At 46.6% G+C, this 16,290-nt stretch overlaps 1 protein-coding gene across 1 annotated transcript; it reads left to right on the top strand.

Annotated features, from left to right (window-relative positions):
• Window positions 1–931: 931 nt before the first annotated feature.
• Window positions 932–10,701, top strand: LOC136543924 (uncharacterized). The gene is made up of 4 exons (XM_066536240.1): window positions 932–1,612; window positions 3,362–3,444; window positions 3,967–4,484; window positions 10,523–10,701. The coding sequence occupies exons 1-4, from the start codon at window positions 932–934 to the stop codon at window positions 10,699–10,701; spliced, it is 1,461 nt and encodes a 486-aa protein (XP_066392337.1).
• Window positions 10,702–16,290: the final 5,589 nt, after the last annotated feature.

Below are 16,290 nucleotides of genomic sequence, written 5' to 3'. Positions count from 1 at the left end.
CTATTAGTACTGCTTTTGGCTAAAAGAAAACCAGCAACCATAAAGCCTAGCATATTCCTTGGAGTCGGGAAAGTATTTCCACTATCGGATAAGTCTTGCGAGTACATTGTGTACTCAGGGTTTATTTACCCCTGTTGCAGGTGATGCTTGAGGAGTACCTTGTGTGGAGGATTCTTCTGGTAGGCTCAGACGAAATCCTCGTTATCTTATCGCTAGATGTTATGTTTTAATATTCCGCTGTTTATCATTCCGAACTCTGTATTTGGTATTGTAATAATGTACTTTTCAGAAACTCTAATGTATGAGATGGACTTGTGTTGTAACTCGTTTTCATTATTGGATCCTTAGGGAAAAATGTGGATCTTTTGGGCTCTCCCTCGGGGTGTGTCCGACGGATACCGCTCGCGGTAGTGGCTTTCGGGGTGCTTAATGTCTGGTGGAAGACGAGCGCCTCCGTAAGTACGCTATGTCGGGTGGTTCTGCCACAGTTGGTACCAGAGCCAATAATGGTCATGAGTTCCTCACTCTTTTACAAAACTAAAAGTTTGACCAACAAAAGTTTTGCGAAAAGTAGGATGCGATTAAGTTAAGTTATATAAGTATAAGCCCTAGCTATATGGTGTATCTAGGATAGCAGCACTGGTTTTATCTAATCAGTTTTTTGCAGGTACACTGACTTACGTCGCGTAAGAAATCGTTTAGTATACGGAAAGTGAGGGTGCGAGGTGCCGAAAATGTTATGAACGCCGCTATATTCTGGCTTGAGTGAACGTATAGGTCGAAGCATGCATCATATAATAGCATTTTTGAACTAGGAATCCCCCTTCACGTATAATGAAAGTAGTAAATTGGCAGGACTAACTTAATGAATACTTTAATAAATGTGCTGCCATCTCTTTAATCCCTAGATTCTAATCGGGAGGGTGTCCTAATGGAGGGTTCGTCTCTCTTACAGATGAATCTGAGGTCCGGACGTGGAAGCACCAGTTTAGGAGCGGCCAATGAGGGCCATGGTGATAGTGCTCGGGCATTTGAGCGTGACAACGAGGGAGCTCGGGAGGTTCCACCTTTGGTTCCTCATCCTTTCCCGCCGCCACCGCCGCCTCTACCGCTGTCCACCACGGAGGTCATGGTGGAGTTGCTGGCTGCTCATCGGGAGTCAGCCGCGGCTCGACAGGAGACTGCTCGTGCCTTGGAGATTATGGCACAGGCCATTGTGGGTCTCGCCCATGGAGGCCCCGGAGGCAACGGTGGGAATGGGGGTGGTGCTCGCCATCCTGAGGGACAGTCCTCTTACCAGGATTTCCTCAAGACCCACCCGCCCATGTTCACGCCATCGGACGATCCGTTGGAGGCAAAGCACTGGCTTCGCATGCTAGAGCAGAAGTTTTGGCTGCTCGGAGTGGCCAACGAGCAGAAGGTGCACTTTGCATCCCAGCAGCTTTTGGGGTCCGCAGGTGCCTGGTGGGAGACTTTCCTGGCCGCGGAGCTGCCGGATCATCTGGCAACATGGCAGGAGTTCTCCACCGCCTTCCGTGAGTTTGTCATACCTGCTGGCGTTATTCACCAGAAGGTGACTGAGTTCATGGAGTTGCATCAGGGGAGCAGGACGGTAATGGAGTATGTGAATTAGTTCAACCACTTGGCTCAATATGCTGGTAGTTAGGTGGACATAGATGACAAGAAGAAGGATCACTTCTTTCGTGGTCTCACTCCTGTTCTTTAGGAGAAACTGTACCTAGGAAACTATTAGACCTTTGGGGCTCTGATGAACGCTGCCATTGCTCTTGAGGGTTTTTAGTGGGCATCTTAGGCGGATTGGAAGCGGAGGAGGGTGGCAGCTGGATCCTCCAGCCACCCTCATACTCAGAAGGTGCAAATTGTGAGGCGAGGGTCCTATCAACCATCCGGCGGGCCTCCATTTCAGTCACCCTAGCAGACCTCACAGACTTCCGCTACTCAGTACAAGGCACCTCAGCAGCAGGTGCAGCCCCAACAGACTTAGGGACAGTAGGTCCCACCTCGTCAGCGATTTGGGAACAAGCCTGGTGCTTATTTCAAGTGTGGCAAGGAGGGCCACTATGCTAGGGAGGGTCCTCAGCAGAAGGCAGCTCAGCCGTCTTAGTCGTCTACAAATTCCAGGCTGATTAAGAGGACTTTCATCAAGAGGAAGGTGCCTAGCAGATCCGGTCAGGTGCACTTCATGGATGCTCAGTAGGTTGTGCATCAGGAGACAGTTATGGCTGGTATGTTTACCATCGAATCCCATCTAGCTTTGGTGTTGTTTGATTCTGGTGCATCACATTCCTTTATGAGCATGGGGTTTGTAGAGCGGCACAATTTATCACTTGTGGCTATACCGTATGCCTATAAGATCCGTACTGCGGGTTCTCACATGTTCATCAACACCCGCACGGATATAGTAAGTTTGGTATTAGCCATCCACACTTACCATCTACAGTTCATGATAATGCCTGGGCAAGGCATTGACGTTATTCTTGGGATGAACTGGTTGCGGGTGTATGGGGTAGTATTGGATATGAAGAGAAGAAGTGTAGAGCTATGGCTTCCGTCTTCTGAGGATAGGATGTCTCTCATCATACCCTCAGAACCGGTCTTACCTATTGCTGTCCATGCTGAAGCCATTCCTGATCTTACCTCCATTCCAGTAGTATGTGAGTTCCCTAATGTTTTCCCTAAAGATCTTCCTGGATTGCCACCGGACCGTGAGGTAGAATTCTCTATTGAGCTTGAGCTTGGTACTACTCCTATCTCTAGACGTCCGTACCGCATGGCCCCAAGAGAACTAGCAGAAATGAAGAAGCAACTGGAGGAGTTGATGGACAAGGGTTTCATCCGCCCAAGTTCTTCACCATGGGGTTGCCCAGCGATTTTCATGAAGAAGAAGGATGGTACACCGCGGATGTGTGTGGATTACCGCCCCCTCAATGCGGTAACAGTTAAGAACAAGTATCCCTTGCCCCGCATTGATACTTTGTTTGATCAGTTAGCTGGTGCCATGGTGTTCTCAAAGATAGATCTCCAATCGGGCTATCATCAGATCAAGATCAGGCCATAGGATATACCAAGGACAGCTTTCTCTACTAGGTATGGGCTATATGAATACCTAGTGATGTCTTTCGGCCTCACCAATGCCCCGACCTTCTTCATGTACCTGATGAACTTAGTTTTTATGCCGAAGCTAGATAAGTTTGTGGTAGTTTTCATTGATGACATCTTAATCTATTCCAAGAATGAGGAAGAGCACGCCCGTCACCTCTGGATAATACTGACTCGGCTAAGGGAGCACCAGTTGTATGCTAAATTCAGCAAGTGCGAGTTTTGGCTTGATCGAGTGCAGTTTTTGGGACATGTGTTGACACCTGAGGGCATTTCTGTGGATCTCAGCAAGGTGCAAGATGTATTAGATTGGAAGTCTCCAAGGTATGTGCACCAAATCTGTCAGTTCCTTGGGCTAGCTGGATACTATCGACGTTTCATCCTTGATTTCTCCAAGATAGCCCAGCCCATGACTAAGCTGCTCCAGAAAGAAGCTAAGTTTGTTTGGGGTCCAGCTTGTGAAGAAGCTTTTTAGTCCCTGAAGACTTTTCTGACCACTACTCCTGTATTGGCACAACCTGATATTTAGAGGCCCTTTGATGTTTACTGTGATGCCTTGAAGATAGGATTGGGGTGTGTGCTTATGCAAGAAGGGCGTGTGATAGCTTATGCTTCTCGCTAACTGAAGAAGCACGAGGTGAACTACCCTACCCATGATTTAGAGCTAGCTGTTGTAGTTCACTCTCTGAAGATTTGGAGGCATTATTTGTTGGGCAACAAAGTGCATATCTTCACTGACCACAAGAGCCTTAAGTATATTTTCACTCAGTCTGAGTTAAACATGAGACAAAGGAGATGGTTAGAGTTGATCAAGGATTATGATTTGGAAGTTCACTATCATCCCAGAAAAGCCAATGTGGTGGCGGATGCTTTGAGTCATAAGTCGCATCAGATTGAGGAAATACCCTTGTCACTCCACCACACTGAGGTGCTCACTCAGATTGCCTTGACCTCAGAATTGCTGGAGCAAATTATTCAGGAACAGAAGGGAGATCACGAAGAGATTCCTCATGTCAAGAAGTTGCTAGCAGAAGGGCATGGACCTCATTTTAGCATTGATAAGCAAGGAGTCATAAGATACAAGGATAGATTGGTAGTTCCATCCAATGAAGAGCTGAAAAGAAAGATTTTGCAAGAAGCCCATCATTCCAAGCTGTCTATCCACCCTGGTAGCAACAAGATGTATCATGATCTACGCAAGCTGTACTGGTGGTCATACATGAAGCAAGATATCACCCAGTTCGTTGCGGAATGTGACACTTGTGGCAGAGTCAAGGCAGATCATATGCGTACTCCTGGGTATCTGTATCCCTTACCCATTCCTGTTTGGAAATGGGAGGATATTTCCCTAGATTTCATTGTGGGTTTGCCTCGCACCTCCTCTGGTTTTGATTCTATTTGGGTCATCGTGGACCGTCTCACCAAGTCTGCCCACTTCCTTCCGGTGGACACTAGATACAATGCAAAGAAGTATGCGGAGTTATACTTTGATCAGATTGTGACCCTACATGGAGTTTCTCTCGCCATCATCTCTGATAGAGGGTCAGTTTTTGTCTCTCGTTTCTGGGAGAAACTCTAGGAGTGTTTGGGTACTCATCTTCTCAGGAGCTCAGCGTACCACCCATAGACAGATGGTCAAACCAAGAGGGTGAACCAGGTGCTTGAGGATATGCTGTGGGCTTGTACAATCTCTTTTCCTGAGAGGTGGGATCAGTGTTTGAAACTAGCCGAATTTTCTTATAATAACAGCTATCAAGAGAGTATCCGCATGGCGCCATTTGAAGCTTTATATGGACAGAAGTGTAGAACGCCACTAAACTGGGTTGAAGTAGGAGACTGTGGGTACTTTAGGCCTAATTTCATAAAGGAGGCTCGAGAGAAAGTAAATATAATTCGTGAACACTTGAAGTCAGCTCAAAGTCGACAGAAGGCTTACGCAGACAAGCGAAGAAGGCCTTTAGAATTTGCAGCTGGAGATTATGTGTATCTCAAAGTGTCTCCTATGAGAGTACATCAGTTTGGTGTCCATGGAAAGTTAGCCCCTCGGTATGTGGGTCCATACAAGGTGTTGCAGCAGTGTGGTCCCATTGCTTATCGTCTCCAACTCCCTGAAATTCTCTCGGCAGTTCACAATGTATTTCACGTCTCGCAACTGAAGAAATGCCTACGAGTTCTTGAAGAATCTGTGGAAATAGAAGGACTTCCACTCCAACCTGATCTGTCTTATGTGGAGCATCCTATAAAAATCCTGGATGAGAAGGAGAGAGTGACCAGGAATAGGGTGATAAAGTTTTACAAGGTACAATGGCAAAACCATTCAGAGGACGAAGCCACCTGGGAGCAAGAGAATTACTTAACAAAGCATTACCCCCATCTCCTCTCTGGGTCGGATAGTTAGTTTTGCACAAAATGTACTCCATACCCTTTCTCGCACTAGGCACATGAAATCTCAGGTCGAGATTTTGTTTTAGGGGGGTAGATTTGTAACACCCTGGTGTTACATTGTAATGTTTTGCTGAAACATTTCGTAAGCATCTGATTTATGTGCATTGGTGTATGATAGGCTTTACAATCCATGTTTGGCTTGGAAACATTTTTACGAAATAGAAAGAAAAAGGTTATGTTTCATGTCACATAACGCGTTTATTACCTGAATCAAAATTTTGTTAACACAAAATGTTATAAAACGTTTTGGGAATGGCGATAAAAAGTTGTGGTCGGTGACATGGAGGGCTAGCGAGTACGTCCCGGGGAGCGGGTTTGGGGTTTCGACGCGAAATCTTTCAAATCGACGTCCTCCGCGTAAGTGTTTGAAGTGGTCGACGAAGCCACCTTTGGCATTAGTTGTAGAACAATCGGCTTAAGAAGTAGCGCAATGTCGTGACTGAGAGTGATGGCTCGATGTACTCCTTTTCGCATCGAGCAATTGGAATAGCGTTTGGAGCACGGCGTACTCATTTTCTAGCTGCTTTAAAAGTCGTGCACGTCACCTGCATGGACTCTGGGCACGGTCACCACCCCGTTGGCTTGCCAGCGTGCTCTACCGTGCGGGCCAGAGCCACTGCACGCCGGCTACGCTCGCTGCGCCGTTCACGTGCATGACCCGCGCGTCCTGACCACCTGCTCGCTGCTGCCGCTAGCGCGCTCTGCCTTGCTGCTGCTCGCCTCGCCAACCGACGCGTGGCTCCTGGACCACCGGCCGTGCTCTGCCTGCACCTTGCCCTACCCCGCTGTGGCCGTGGTCGGGCGGGGTCCCGCATTCGCATCGCTAGCGGCTGCGCTCGGCACCGCTCAGTTGACTCCTTGGCCGCTTGCGTGTTAGAAGACTGCCGCTGCACTGTCGCCTCGGCGTCGTGGCCGTCGTGTCCTTGCCTGGCGCTGTCCGCAGACGTGCCATGCCACGGCTCGTCGTTTGCTGTAGCGGCCATGTGGACGGCTGTCAGGAGCACACCCTGGGGTTCCCCATGGCCAAGCACGGCGGTACCTTGTGTTGACGACCACAGATGAGCCATGCCACGCCGTGAGCTCCTCTGGCTCCGCTGTCCCCTTACCGCCGTAGCGTTTCCTTCCAATTCGCCGTAGTGGTTGCACCCCGTTCCAATTGGTCTGGCCCGCAGCTCCGTTGGGCAGCCGGTAACCCTTCTCGCCCCTCATAGCAGCCTATAGCTTAGTCCTGTGCGCCAATTTTGAAGGGACGAGCTCTCATGCCTTTAAGACCCGAAGTGCTGCGCCATCGGTTTTCTTCGCCACCAAAGCAGCTCGGTCAAATTCCTCGCACCACTAGCCTCCCCTTCCATCGGTTGTCACCATGCTTGCCATATCCTAGACCCTACCGCCATAGTGCATCCCGTGGCGTGGCTGTGCCATTGCCGTGCTCCGCCGCACTCATCGCGCGCACGTGGCCGGCTTGGCCTGAGCCATCTCCGATCGTTGCTGCACGTCTTCTAGCTCCGTGGTGAGTCGCTGGTACTCGTCCACTCCTTGTTTTGTCCTGGCAGTGCTGTTGCTCACCGGAACGGCATCGCCGTCCTTGCAGGTTGCCCACCGTCGTGGTCCGAGCTCGCTGCGACGTCTCGGTGCCTGTGTCTCCACCCGGTGGTTTGCGTTCGCACGTAGGTGAGTATCGGCCCTTTATTTTAGCATGGAGAGGGCCGGGGTGGCCGGCGTAGGCGTCCAGTGCCGCGTCGTCGCGCCGGTGCGTGCTCTGGATGGTTAGGGACTTCACTGCGGTGAAGACATAGTATTCGGAGGGTGCTGTTGTAAAAGCGCTGATTGTTTCAATAGTGGCTTAGGATTTGCTATGATTTCATTGTAGTTCGGAGGTGCCCGTGCATAATCGACTCCGCGCATAGGCCATCACCGTCGCGGGCCGCTGGTCGGCTGGGCCGTACCTCCGCGTGGGCTGCGCGCTGGCTTTCTGTCACGCGCGGGCGGGATGACGAGTTGGATCGGGCCGCGCGTTGTGGGCCGGCCAAGGAAGTTTCAGTTTTCTCTATTTCATTGCATTAGAAATTGTTTATCTATTTAGGTTATGAACTGAACTTCAATAATTAGTAGTAAATTGCATGGTTGTCCAAAAATAGCGAAACAAAGTTTGTTAGGTTCGCAAAAATGTCGCCTACCTGTTAGTATAGTTGGTTCCCCATTAGTGGTTAGGATGGTAGGCTCATAAGCTTGAAGTAGAAAGCTTAGCGGTATATCGATCTTTAATTGCAAGATTTGTTGTGGTAAACCGACGATAGCTTTAGCTTTGAAATCGTTACCGTAGGTTCCTTAGGCATTTATATACTTGCTGTAAAAATGGTAATCATTGAACGAGTCGTTTAATGACGTAGTTATTATCCTTGCTTTATCGTAAACTGGCATTAGGAGTATGAATATCCGTAGTCATCGTAAGAATGTAGGACGCGGTCATACATGTTAGTAGTACTAGTATATAGCTTAGACTTTAGTAGGAAGACCTCGCTTAGTAATGTAATAGAGTTACTTTTGCATTGAGAATTACTGTTGCCATTGTGTAATCATTGCATCGTCATTTCATGTAGATCACGAACAGGTAGACTTCGTACCCGTTGGTGATCCGGAGTACGACGAGGTGATCGAGGAGTACGAGGAGGAGCTTTTCACACAGGAGGGAGCCCAGGAGCCTGTTGGTACTGACTTTGCTGACTCGGCACCTGCCCAAGGCAAGCCCCCGGTGCATAACCCCTATTTTTAAATGATCACTGAATATATTTATATGATATGCATTTATGTTACAGGCATTTTGTGGAAACTACATGCATAGATATATCCACCCTGAGTCCTACTAGTGCAGGTCGAGTAGCTACTTTGCTCAGGATGTCGGTAGCGTGAGTAACCTGACGTTACTCGCAAATAGGTGATTACACTATAATATCATGACGAAATAATGGGAAGGAAAAATGGTGACCGGACAGGGATGTGGATTTGATACTGGTGGGTGTGAGGGGTTGTGTCCTATGGCCAACAGGGCATAGCACGGTTACACTTTTTCCCTGTCTGTGTTGATTAAGGACCGGTCGTTGCATATGACTCTAGGTAAGTCACAGACTTTTATCTCGAGCACATACTTGGGTATGGGCGCAGGAAAGACTTGCTGCTCTCTTGTCGTGGATCCGGCTCTTTCCGGACCGACTGATGGGAAGAGGAGGTGGTGGAGGTCCTTGCGCCACACTGAGTCCAGGATTCAGAGGCGGGGGCTTGGAGTCCAAGTTTGGACGGGGACCTAGACACCCAGGACAGGAGAGTGGTGGGTTAGTCCCGCTTGTGCCCGGGGTACAAGCAGGGCGCGTGTCTTTGGGGCACCCAGCTGGGCACATTGATTCGCGAATCGCCGAGTTACCCGGTACGGCTTGTCTGTAGTTTAGCACCATAGTAAGAACTAGAAGTGGAAAAGGAGAAGAAACAGTATCAATTGCTCAACTCTTGCTTGAAAGTAGCACAGGTGCTTATATAGATTGACTAGATAAAACTTAATACGGCTGATAATAATAATATATCAATAAGGACTCACTATTAGTACTGCTTTTGGCTAAAAGAAAACCAGCAACCATAAAGCCTAGCATATTCCTTGGAGTCGGGAAAGTATTTTCACTATCGGATAAGTCTTGCGAGTACATTGTGTACTCAGGGTTTATTTACCCCTGTTGTAGGTGATGCTTGAGGAGTACCTTGTGTGGAGGATTCTTCTGGTGGGCTCAGACGAAATCCTCGTTATCTTATCGCTAGATGTTATCTTTTAATATTCCGCTGTTTATCATTCCGAACTCTGTATTTGGTATTGTAATAATATACTTTTTAGAAACTCTAATGTATGAGATAGACTTGTATTGTAACTCGTTTTCATTATTGGATCCTTGGGGAAAAATGTGGATCTTTCAGGCTCTCCCTCGGGGTTTGTCCGACGGATACCGCTCACGGTAGTGGCTTTCGGGGTGCTTAGTGTTTGGTGGAAGACGAGCGCCTCCGTAAGTATGCTATGTCAGGTGGTTCTGCCACAGATGTACACTATATCACAACCTAACTCAATTACGAAATGTTCTGGTGCATTGGTGTCCTTGGGATGCTTCGGAGCTCAAGTACTATCTGAGTCCTATCACTAGGGATGAGTCAGACGAGTATCGCTGCAATGTCCCTCTTATTTTCTTTCATGTGGTCGAGATTCACTTGCCCATTAGGGTCTGCAGACAGTTTGGAAGAATGATAGGCTGTCCACCACCGCTTTACTCCACCAACCAAGAATTACACGGGTGCGTTATCGATTAATAACAAAGCTACAATTCAGAGGTGTGTGTGATACAACTAACATAGTTTTGTTGTAGGTATGACCGCAGGAAGAGGTACAAGACCAAGGATTGGCGTGTAACACATAAAGCGCACATCAACTTGTGGCTGAACAGGGAACGACAGCTGGTCCATGCGAGTCCCCCACACGACTAGCACACCTTTGACGAGTACCTACGGTGGCTTCATAGGTCTACGAGGACACATATCAAGCCCCCGTACACTAAGAAGGCGATTGATGATGACTCGGAGAAAGATGTGATTGAAGATGTGTACGATGTTGCCACTAGGGAGGACACATAGCTACAGAGAGCCCCGCTTCAAAGATACGTGGTAAGATACTTGAATGGTACAATTTGTTATCCATTTGATATTAAGTATATGTACTAAAACTGTCCAACCGCGTTTCTGTACCCAGGCGACAAAATTGTCAAGGATGTCCAACGAAGCAGTGTTCCGGCTTCACGAGTCTAGAGGGCAGGGGCCAGGCGTTCTCGAGGCTTTTGTGGAGGTAAACATAAACTTGTCTGTTCCAAAAATGTTTCTTTAGTGTATATACATTTGGGAAATGCACTAACTTTAACATCTATTTATGCAGAAGGTAAAAAAGAGCTGCAGGAAGCTAGCTCAGAAGCTGAGCTGCATGGACACTTGGGTGGAACCGCCACTCCGGGCGCGGTTGGGTGGCACGTCTTCAGCCTCTTTGAGGACACTAGCCGGCTCTTCTTAGCTAGTGACAGGTGCCACTTCCGCAGTGCATACACCACCACATCATAGCGCTGGGAAGGACCCTGCAACCGAGGACGACGATGACGACGACGATGACCCCCTGGGCTTCCGCAGATAGCATGACCAGTGGGACGATTGGCCGTAGGACGAGATCGGCATGTCTCAGCTAGGTGGTGCCCCGCTTGGTACCCAAGGAGCCTCACATGTACTAACAAAGATAGTTTCTTTAAATACGTAGGCTTTATGAACTATCGGTCATAAAGATTATAAGTAACCGTGCATATCATATACTTGTAGGGTATGAGCCGTACGCACCGGCAGGGCGACCACACCGACGTTGGCTATACTCCCAATGTGTTGCCAACAAATCCAAAGAGACAGAGGCGTGCGAGGAATCCTTACACTCCTAGGTCTTAGTTTGTTAGGTCGAACGAATATTAGCGTCCGAAACTTTCAGGCTTAGTTGGTTATGATATGTCGAACTTATGTTAAACCAATAAAAATACTATGTGGCAGCTTGTGAACTTACGCACGGACTTCGTTTATTTGCTTCATATTCGTTTTAATGCGTCGCGGCAGCACTACCGGCGAGATTAAGTAGCAACTAGTTCAGGAACCGACAGTCCCGGCGTATCTCGACGCCGGTGGTCGGCGTCTTGACCCCGATCCTCCCGAGCTTGGTCATCGCCGCCACGAAATCGTTGAAGAAGGCACCCTGGTTAGACACGCAGTATTCGATCGTGCTGCGCGACCCTAGTCGGACTAGAGCACCTGATCGGAGCCCACCGGCAAGGGGTCGAGGAAGCCGGGGTCCATGGTCGCGTCGCTGCTGATCCTCACCGACAGCAGGCGATCTTCAGTCTGTGTCCAGGTCCTGCCACGCCATGCTCCATGGCGTGTCAGTGCCGCGCCAATATCGGTGGCGCGACAGACCCTGCCACATCATCAGTCAGCGGCCCCGGTCTTCGCCACGTCACCCTCCTGCCGCGTCACCATGCATGGCGCAGCACAGGCGTTTCGCCACGCCATGACAATAGACACGACCAAAAGTGTTAGTTTAAAAAAATAGTGTTAGATTTAAAATTAGTTTATAAAAAATATTAAAATTTTAAAAAAATCGTCATCGTCATGTCCCTTTGAAGGAGTTCAACGCCCAATTCCATTATAGCGATCGTTCACTTATAGCTAGGGATGAAAATGGTACGGATATTTTCCGACCGTATTCGAAACCGAATCCATTTAGAGGGGTTGAGATCTGTCCGTATCCGAGTCCGGATATCCAACATCCGTATCCGAATACTCAAATCGCATATTTATGATGTCGATATCCAATCGTATCCTATCCGACATAGTTGACACTATCCGTATTTGAATCCGAATCCGGACAGAAATATGAAAACAAATGTAATATCTGTTATATCCGTCTGTATCCGATCCGTTTTCATCCCTACTTATAGCCAACGATGAGACCACGGCGGCTCCTCCTTGCAGCGTTTTCTCCGTGGCCGCTGATGTCTCTAAAAAAGAAAAAAATTATTTCAAAATGCTATAACTTTTGAACGATATATCCATTTTTAATTTAGTTTATATCGGTGTGTTCTACACGATGAGGCGAACAAAACTAGCACCCCCACTTACATATGTTTCGATTTTTTTTTCTAGTAGCAATTTTTGTATATTAACTTATAATAATATGTAACTTATAACTTACAACTTATGCACACAAGTTGTATCAAATAACTTATGTATAAAAATTATATAAAATAACTTATGTACATAAGTTGTGTTTGATGACTTTGCATATAAGTTGTGTTTTATAACTTTTATGTTTCTAAGTTTTGGTATAAGTTATAAATTAGCTCGTTTCTTTGTGTAAAAATAATTTTTGTGTTTAAAAAAAAATAACTTTTGTGTTTGTAAGTTTTGGCATAAGTTATGTTAATTTGTTCCCTTATGTTTAATAACTTTTTATAAATAAGTTATGTTTCATAATTTCTTAGTTTCTAAATTTTTCGTATAAGTTATACTTTATAAGTTATACATTATAATTTATATGATATAAGTTAGTACACATAAATTGCTACTATAAAATAATTCTTTGAAATATATGTAAGTGAGGTCTAGTTTGTTCGTCTCGTCGTATAGAATACACCGGTGCAGACGGAGTTTAAAATGGATACTTCGTTTAGAAGTTGCAGCAATTTGAAATAAATGGTATACTTTTTCTTAGCTTTGGTGAGAGTGACGTCAGCGGAGGAGGGGAGTACTGCGCTCACCTGTAGATATCCAAATAGAAAAAAGGTGGAAATTTATTTTTTCCAAAAACAAAAACGGTAGCTGTCGGAATATTGTTCGCTGGGTTCTCAGTGAGCGTTTGCGAATTAGGCTGCCTGAGTTCGGAGGGCACCACAACGAGGAACCTGGTATGGTGAGCGTTCACGAATTAAGCTGCCTGAGTTCGGAGGGCACCACAACCGTATGGTGAGCGTTCGCGAATTAGGCTGCCTGAGCTCGGAGGGCACCACAACGAGGACCCTGGTATATCATCGTGATAGCTTAATAAGCTTCTAAACTAAGCAGTAAGAACTTTGACGGTGTTCAAATTGCAGGTTGATTATTTCCTTTGATTCCTTAAGCGTCTTCCTTATCACTAATTTGGACCTCGAGGTATTCATAGTGTTTTTCCTATTTTATTGGTAATGAGATTATTAGTTTTGACTTTGTTATCTTCTCTCTGACAAGAGGAATAATAAACAAAAACACTCTTTGAGAACAATGCGCATGTCAGCTTTAAGGACCGGCCCAGGTCTCATGTGGGCAACCGTGCCGCTGTTTATACAGCCTGTTCGTTTGGTCGTAAACGATCGTAAATTTTTAGGTAGAACAATATTTTTTTTCATACCAAATCAACTAGCAGTAATAATCTACGATCGTATATGATCGTTTCATCCCCCGCCAATAGGCTGATAGATGAGACAGAGGTTTGTGGTTTTTGTCGACCTGTTTGAGAAGTTACTTTCTATCTTAAGGACAATGTTCATGGCTGTCTTACCCAACGGGCCAAGTTCTTTTTTATATTATTGCTTATCTTTTTGTTTTTGTCCTCCCAGGTTTTTAAATGCCTTTTTTTAAGGTTGTCATCAGCTACTCATGACTATTCATCATGATTATGCTCTACGTGGCTTCGTTCAGTACTGATGTCCAAGTTAGGCAGTAAGCTCTGTCTTTGCTCTTGAATGTCAGGATTCGATATGACATAGATACTACACCGTGAATTAAGGACCTCTATTCTAGAGCCAGCCGCCGCTCTCTCGAAGCCTCGTCTATTCTCCAGGCGACTGCGGAGGCAGCGAGAGAAACAGGTGCTCCCACCGATGAGACCACCATTCTTCCTTGTCTTCAATGGCCTTACTGGCCTCGGAAATGAGTGGATCTTCGCCCGGTAGTGTAGATTAGGTCCCTCTAGGTGTAGGGTCTAGTGTCCGGCGGCGGCGGCGGCGTCAAGGAATAAGGTCTTCTCGCGCTCTTCCCCGTCTCGGCAGCACTCTACTCCGGTGCTGGCGACGAGCGCGTGGAGGTGGAGTCCGGCTTTGCCAGCTCCTGTACAGGAGTCCGTGTGGATTGCCGTTCTGTCATCTCGGGGAGGAGGCAGTGCCAGCGACGCGTTTCGTCAAGGGTGCAGCGACGGTTACGGGTGATGCAGCTGGCTGGAGAGTGGATCGAGCTCGAGCCTTCCTCGGCGCGAGTCGACGGCGAGCTGCGATCCATGGTCGGTGGAACTCGGGGTGCGTCCCCGGCCGATGCTTCTTCAACGATAGAATCAACCCGGCCTCGGCGTTGGGTGTCTACTGTGGCTCATTTCAAAGCTACTATGCCATGGGGTTCCTCTAGATCTGGGTGGCGGCGGGTGTTCCCGGTGCCGGAGATGGACGGAGGTGGAGTTCGCCAACGAGATCGAAGTGCACGGTGGCCAGGGACCTTCTTGTGACTTGTATTTTCTATAGGGGCTTCTGTGCAAGTTTGTTGGGACAGCTGTCTCTGTATCATGTACCCTCGTATCTGTATTTGCTCATGATCTAGCTAGTGCATTGCTGTATACATCATCTCGGAGATGTAAAGGTGAGAACTTTGTTCCATTATCTAAAAACAATTATCTAGCTAATGCCCGCTGTACCTATGGTGCTCATTTTGTGATCACCTTAGCAATATACCGAGCCCATTAAATGTTGGTTATTGTCAGACTTGCATGCTGTGTTATTCTTGTTAACATGCATGTTTTTAGAAAGTAAGTCTGTAAAGTGTGTGGAAAAAGATCCATTGTGTTGGGTTGAAAGACGAGCAGAAATTGCTATAAAATTTCTGTCCACTTAATGCTGACATACTGTTTTAGGTGTCACAAATCGTATTTGCTACTGATTCACTGGAAGGAAAATTGCCACTCGGCCTGTTCGCTTGTTGGTTTCAACCAGCCCAAACCAGTCAGCCAACAGTGTTTTCCTCTCACAATAAACCAGCATCAGCCAGCCCAAACCAGCCCAGAAACCAACCAGCGAACAGGCCGACTATTTACAATGCTTCTCCCAGATAATTTAGGGCAATCCTAACCCAGAAACGACCTTCTAGTTTCCGTACATGCCAAATTAGAAAGAAACTATGCCATACAACGCAATACTGCAGTGGGCTCATAATAATTTTGTCTCTATTCATGGGAGCAACGAACGCAGCACTCTATGGCAAGCATCGATCGTGAGCCCCAAGAAAGCTGTAAAGAAACAACCACCCTATTTGTTTGGGTTTTTTTTGACTGATAATTATAGCTAAAAGTACTGTTGATTTATTTAACGTAAGAGAAAAATATTATTTATTGATTTAAAAAAATACGGCTTATAAGCCCAGACCAAACGAACGGGGGAACACCCGCCTCTCCAACGAAAAAAAAACCATCATTTCTCCAGGAAGCCGGGGGGTCGACTCCGCTTCCTGAAGGAGAAACCGTTTCATCGATTTTTCTTCTCCCTCTATTTATTGTTCTCGACTGGCACGTTTGAATTTTGTATACGTGGCATGCTTATTTATTCCCATAGAAATGATCCTAGAACCACGTGAGGACTATCCTCGTTGCAAGATGCTTTTCTGCCAGTGCTTTTATCTAAGAGCATCTCCTACCCAATATTTTCTTCATAAAAATATAAAGCTTTACAACTCCTAAAAAAAGTATCGAAAGAAATAAAGAAAGCCATCTCCAAGAGTTTCTAATAATGCACTCTAAAAATATAGAAGACAATTTTACATCAGAAATCATATACTAATTCTAAAATATCATAACCACTTTTATATATTTTTTTCTCTCTTGTATATTTACAAAAGAACCATTTTCTACTCTTTATTCTTTCCATGCCATTTCACCTTTAGATTGGCCGACAAACACGTATGCGGAGAGAAGATACGAGCGGCCCAGAAGCGCGTAACTTTATGCGGAACAGAGTAACTTTTCTTATGTTCTAAAAGATTAAGAGGATGGATTATGAGTTGTCGGAGAGGAATTTTTTCTCATCTTGATAAAAATCAAGGATTAGGGTAGCGTTTGGTTGCAGTCAAGGTGGAGTGGGATGGTCCCGTCTCTGATTCGTGGGACGG

The sequence above is a fragment of the Miscanthus floridulus genome, chromosome 3 (assembly GCF_019320115.1).
Source record: "Miscanthus floridulus cultivar M001 chromosome 3, ASM1932011v1, whole genome shotgun sequence".
Taxonomy (NCBI): domain Eukaryota; kingdom Viridiplantae; phylum Streptophyta; class Magnoliopsida; order Poales; family Poaceae; genus Miscanthus; species Miscanthus floridulus.
The sequence above is the reverse complement of the archived record's forward strand: the minus strand, read 5'-3'. Positions and strand labels throughout refer to the sequence as shown.

What these genes read in the sequence shown, in the direction of transcription:
- LOC136543924 (XM_066536240.1), top strand. Translation starts at nt 932, where the DNA reads ATGGAGGGTTCGTCTCTCTTACAGATGAATCTGAGGTCCGGACGTGGA. An exon ending in TGCATCAGGGGAGCAGGACG is followed by an intron (nt 1,613 to 3,361) that starts GTAATGGAGTAT and finishes GATCGAGTGCAG; the next exon opens with TTTTTGGGACATGTGTTGAC. An exon ending in TTAGATTGGAAGTCTCCAAG is followed by an intron (nt 3,445 to 3,966) that starts GTATGTGCACCA and finishes CTATCATCCCAG; the next exon opens with AAAAGCCAATGTGGTGGCGG.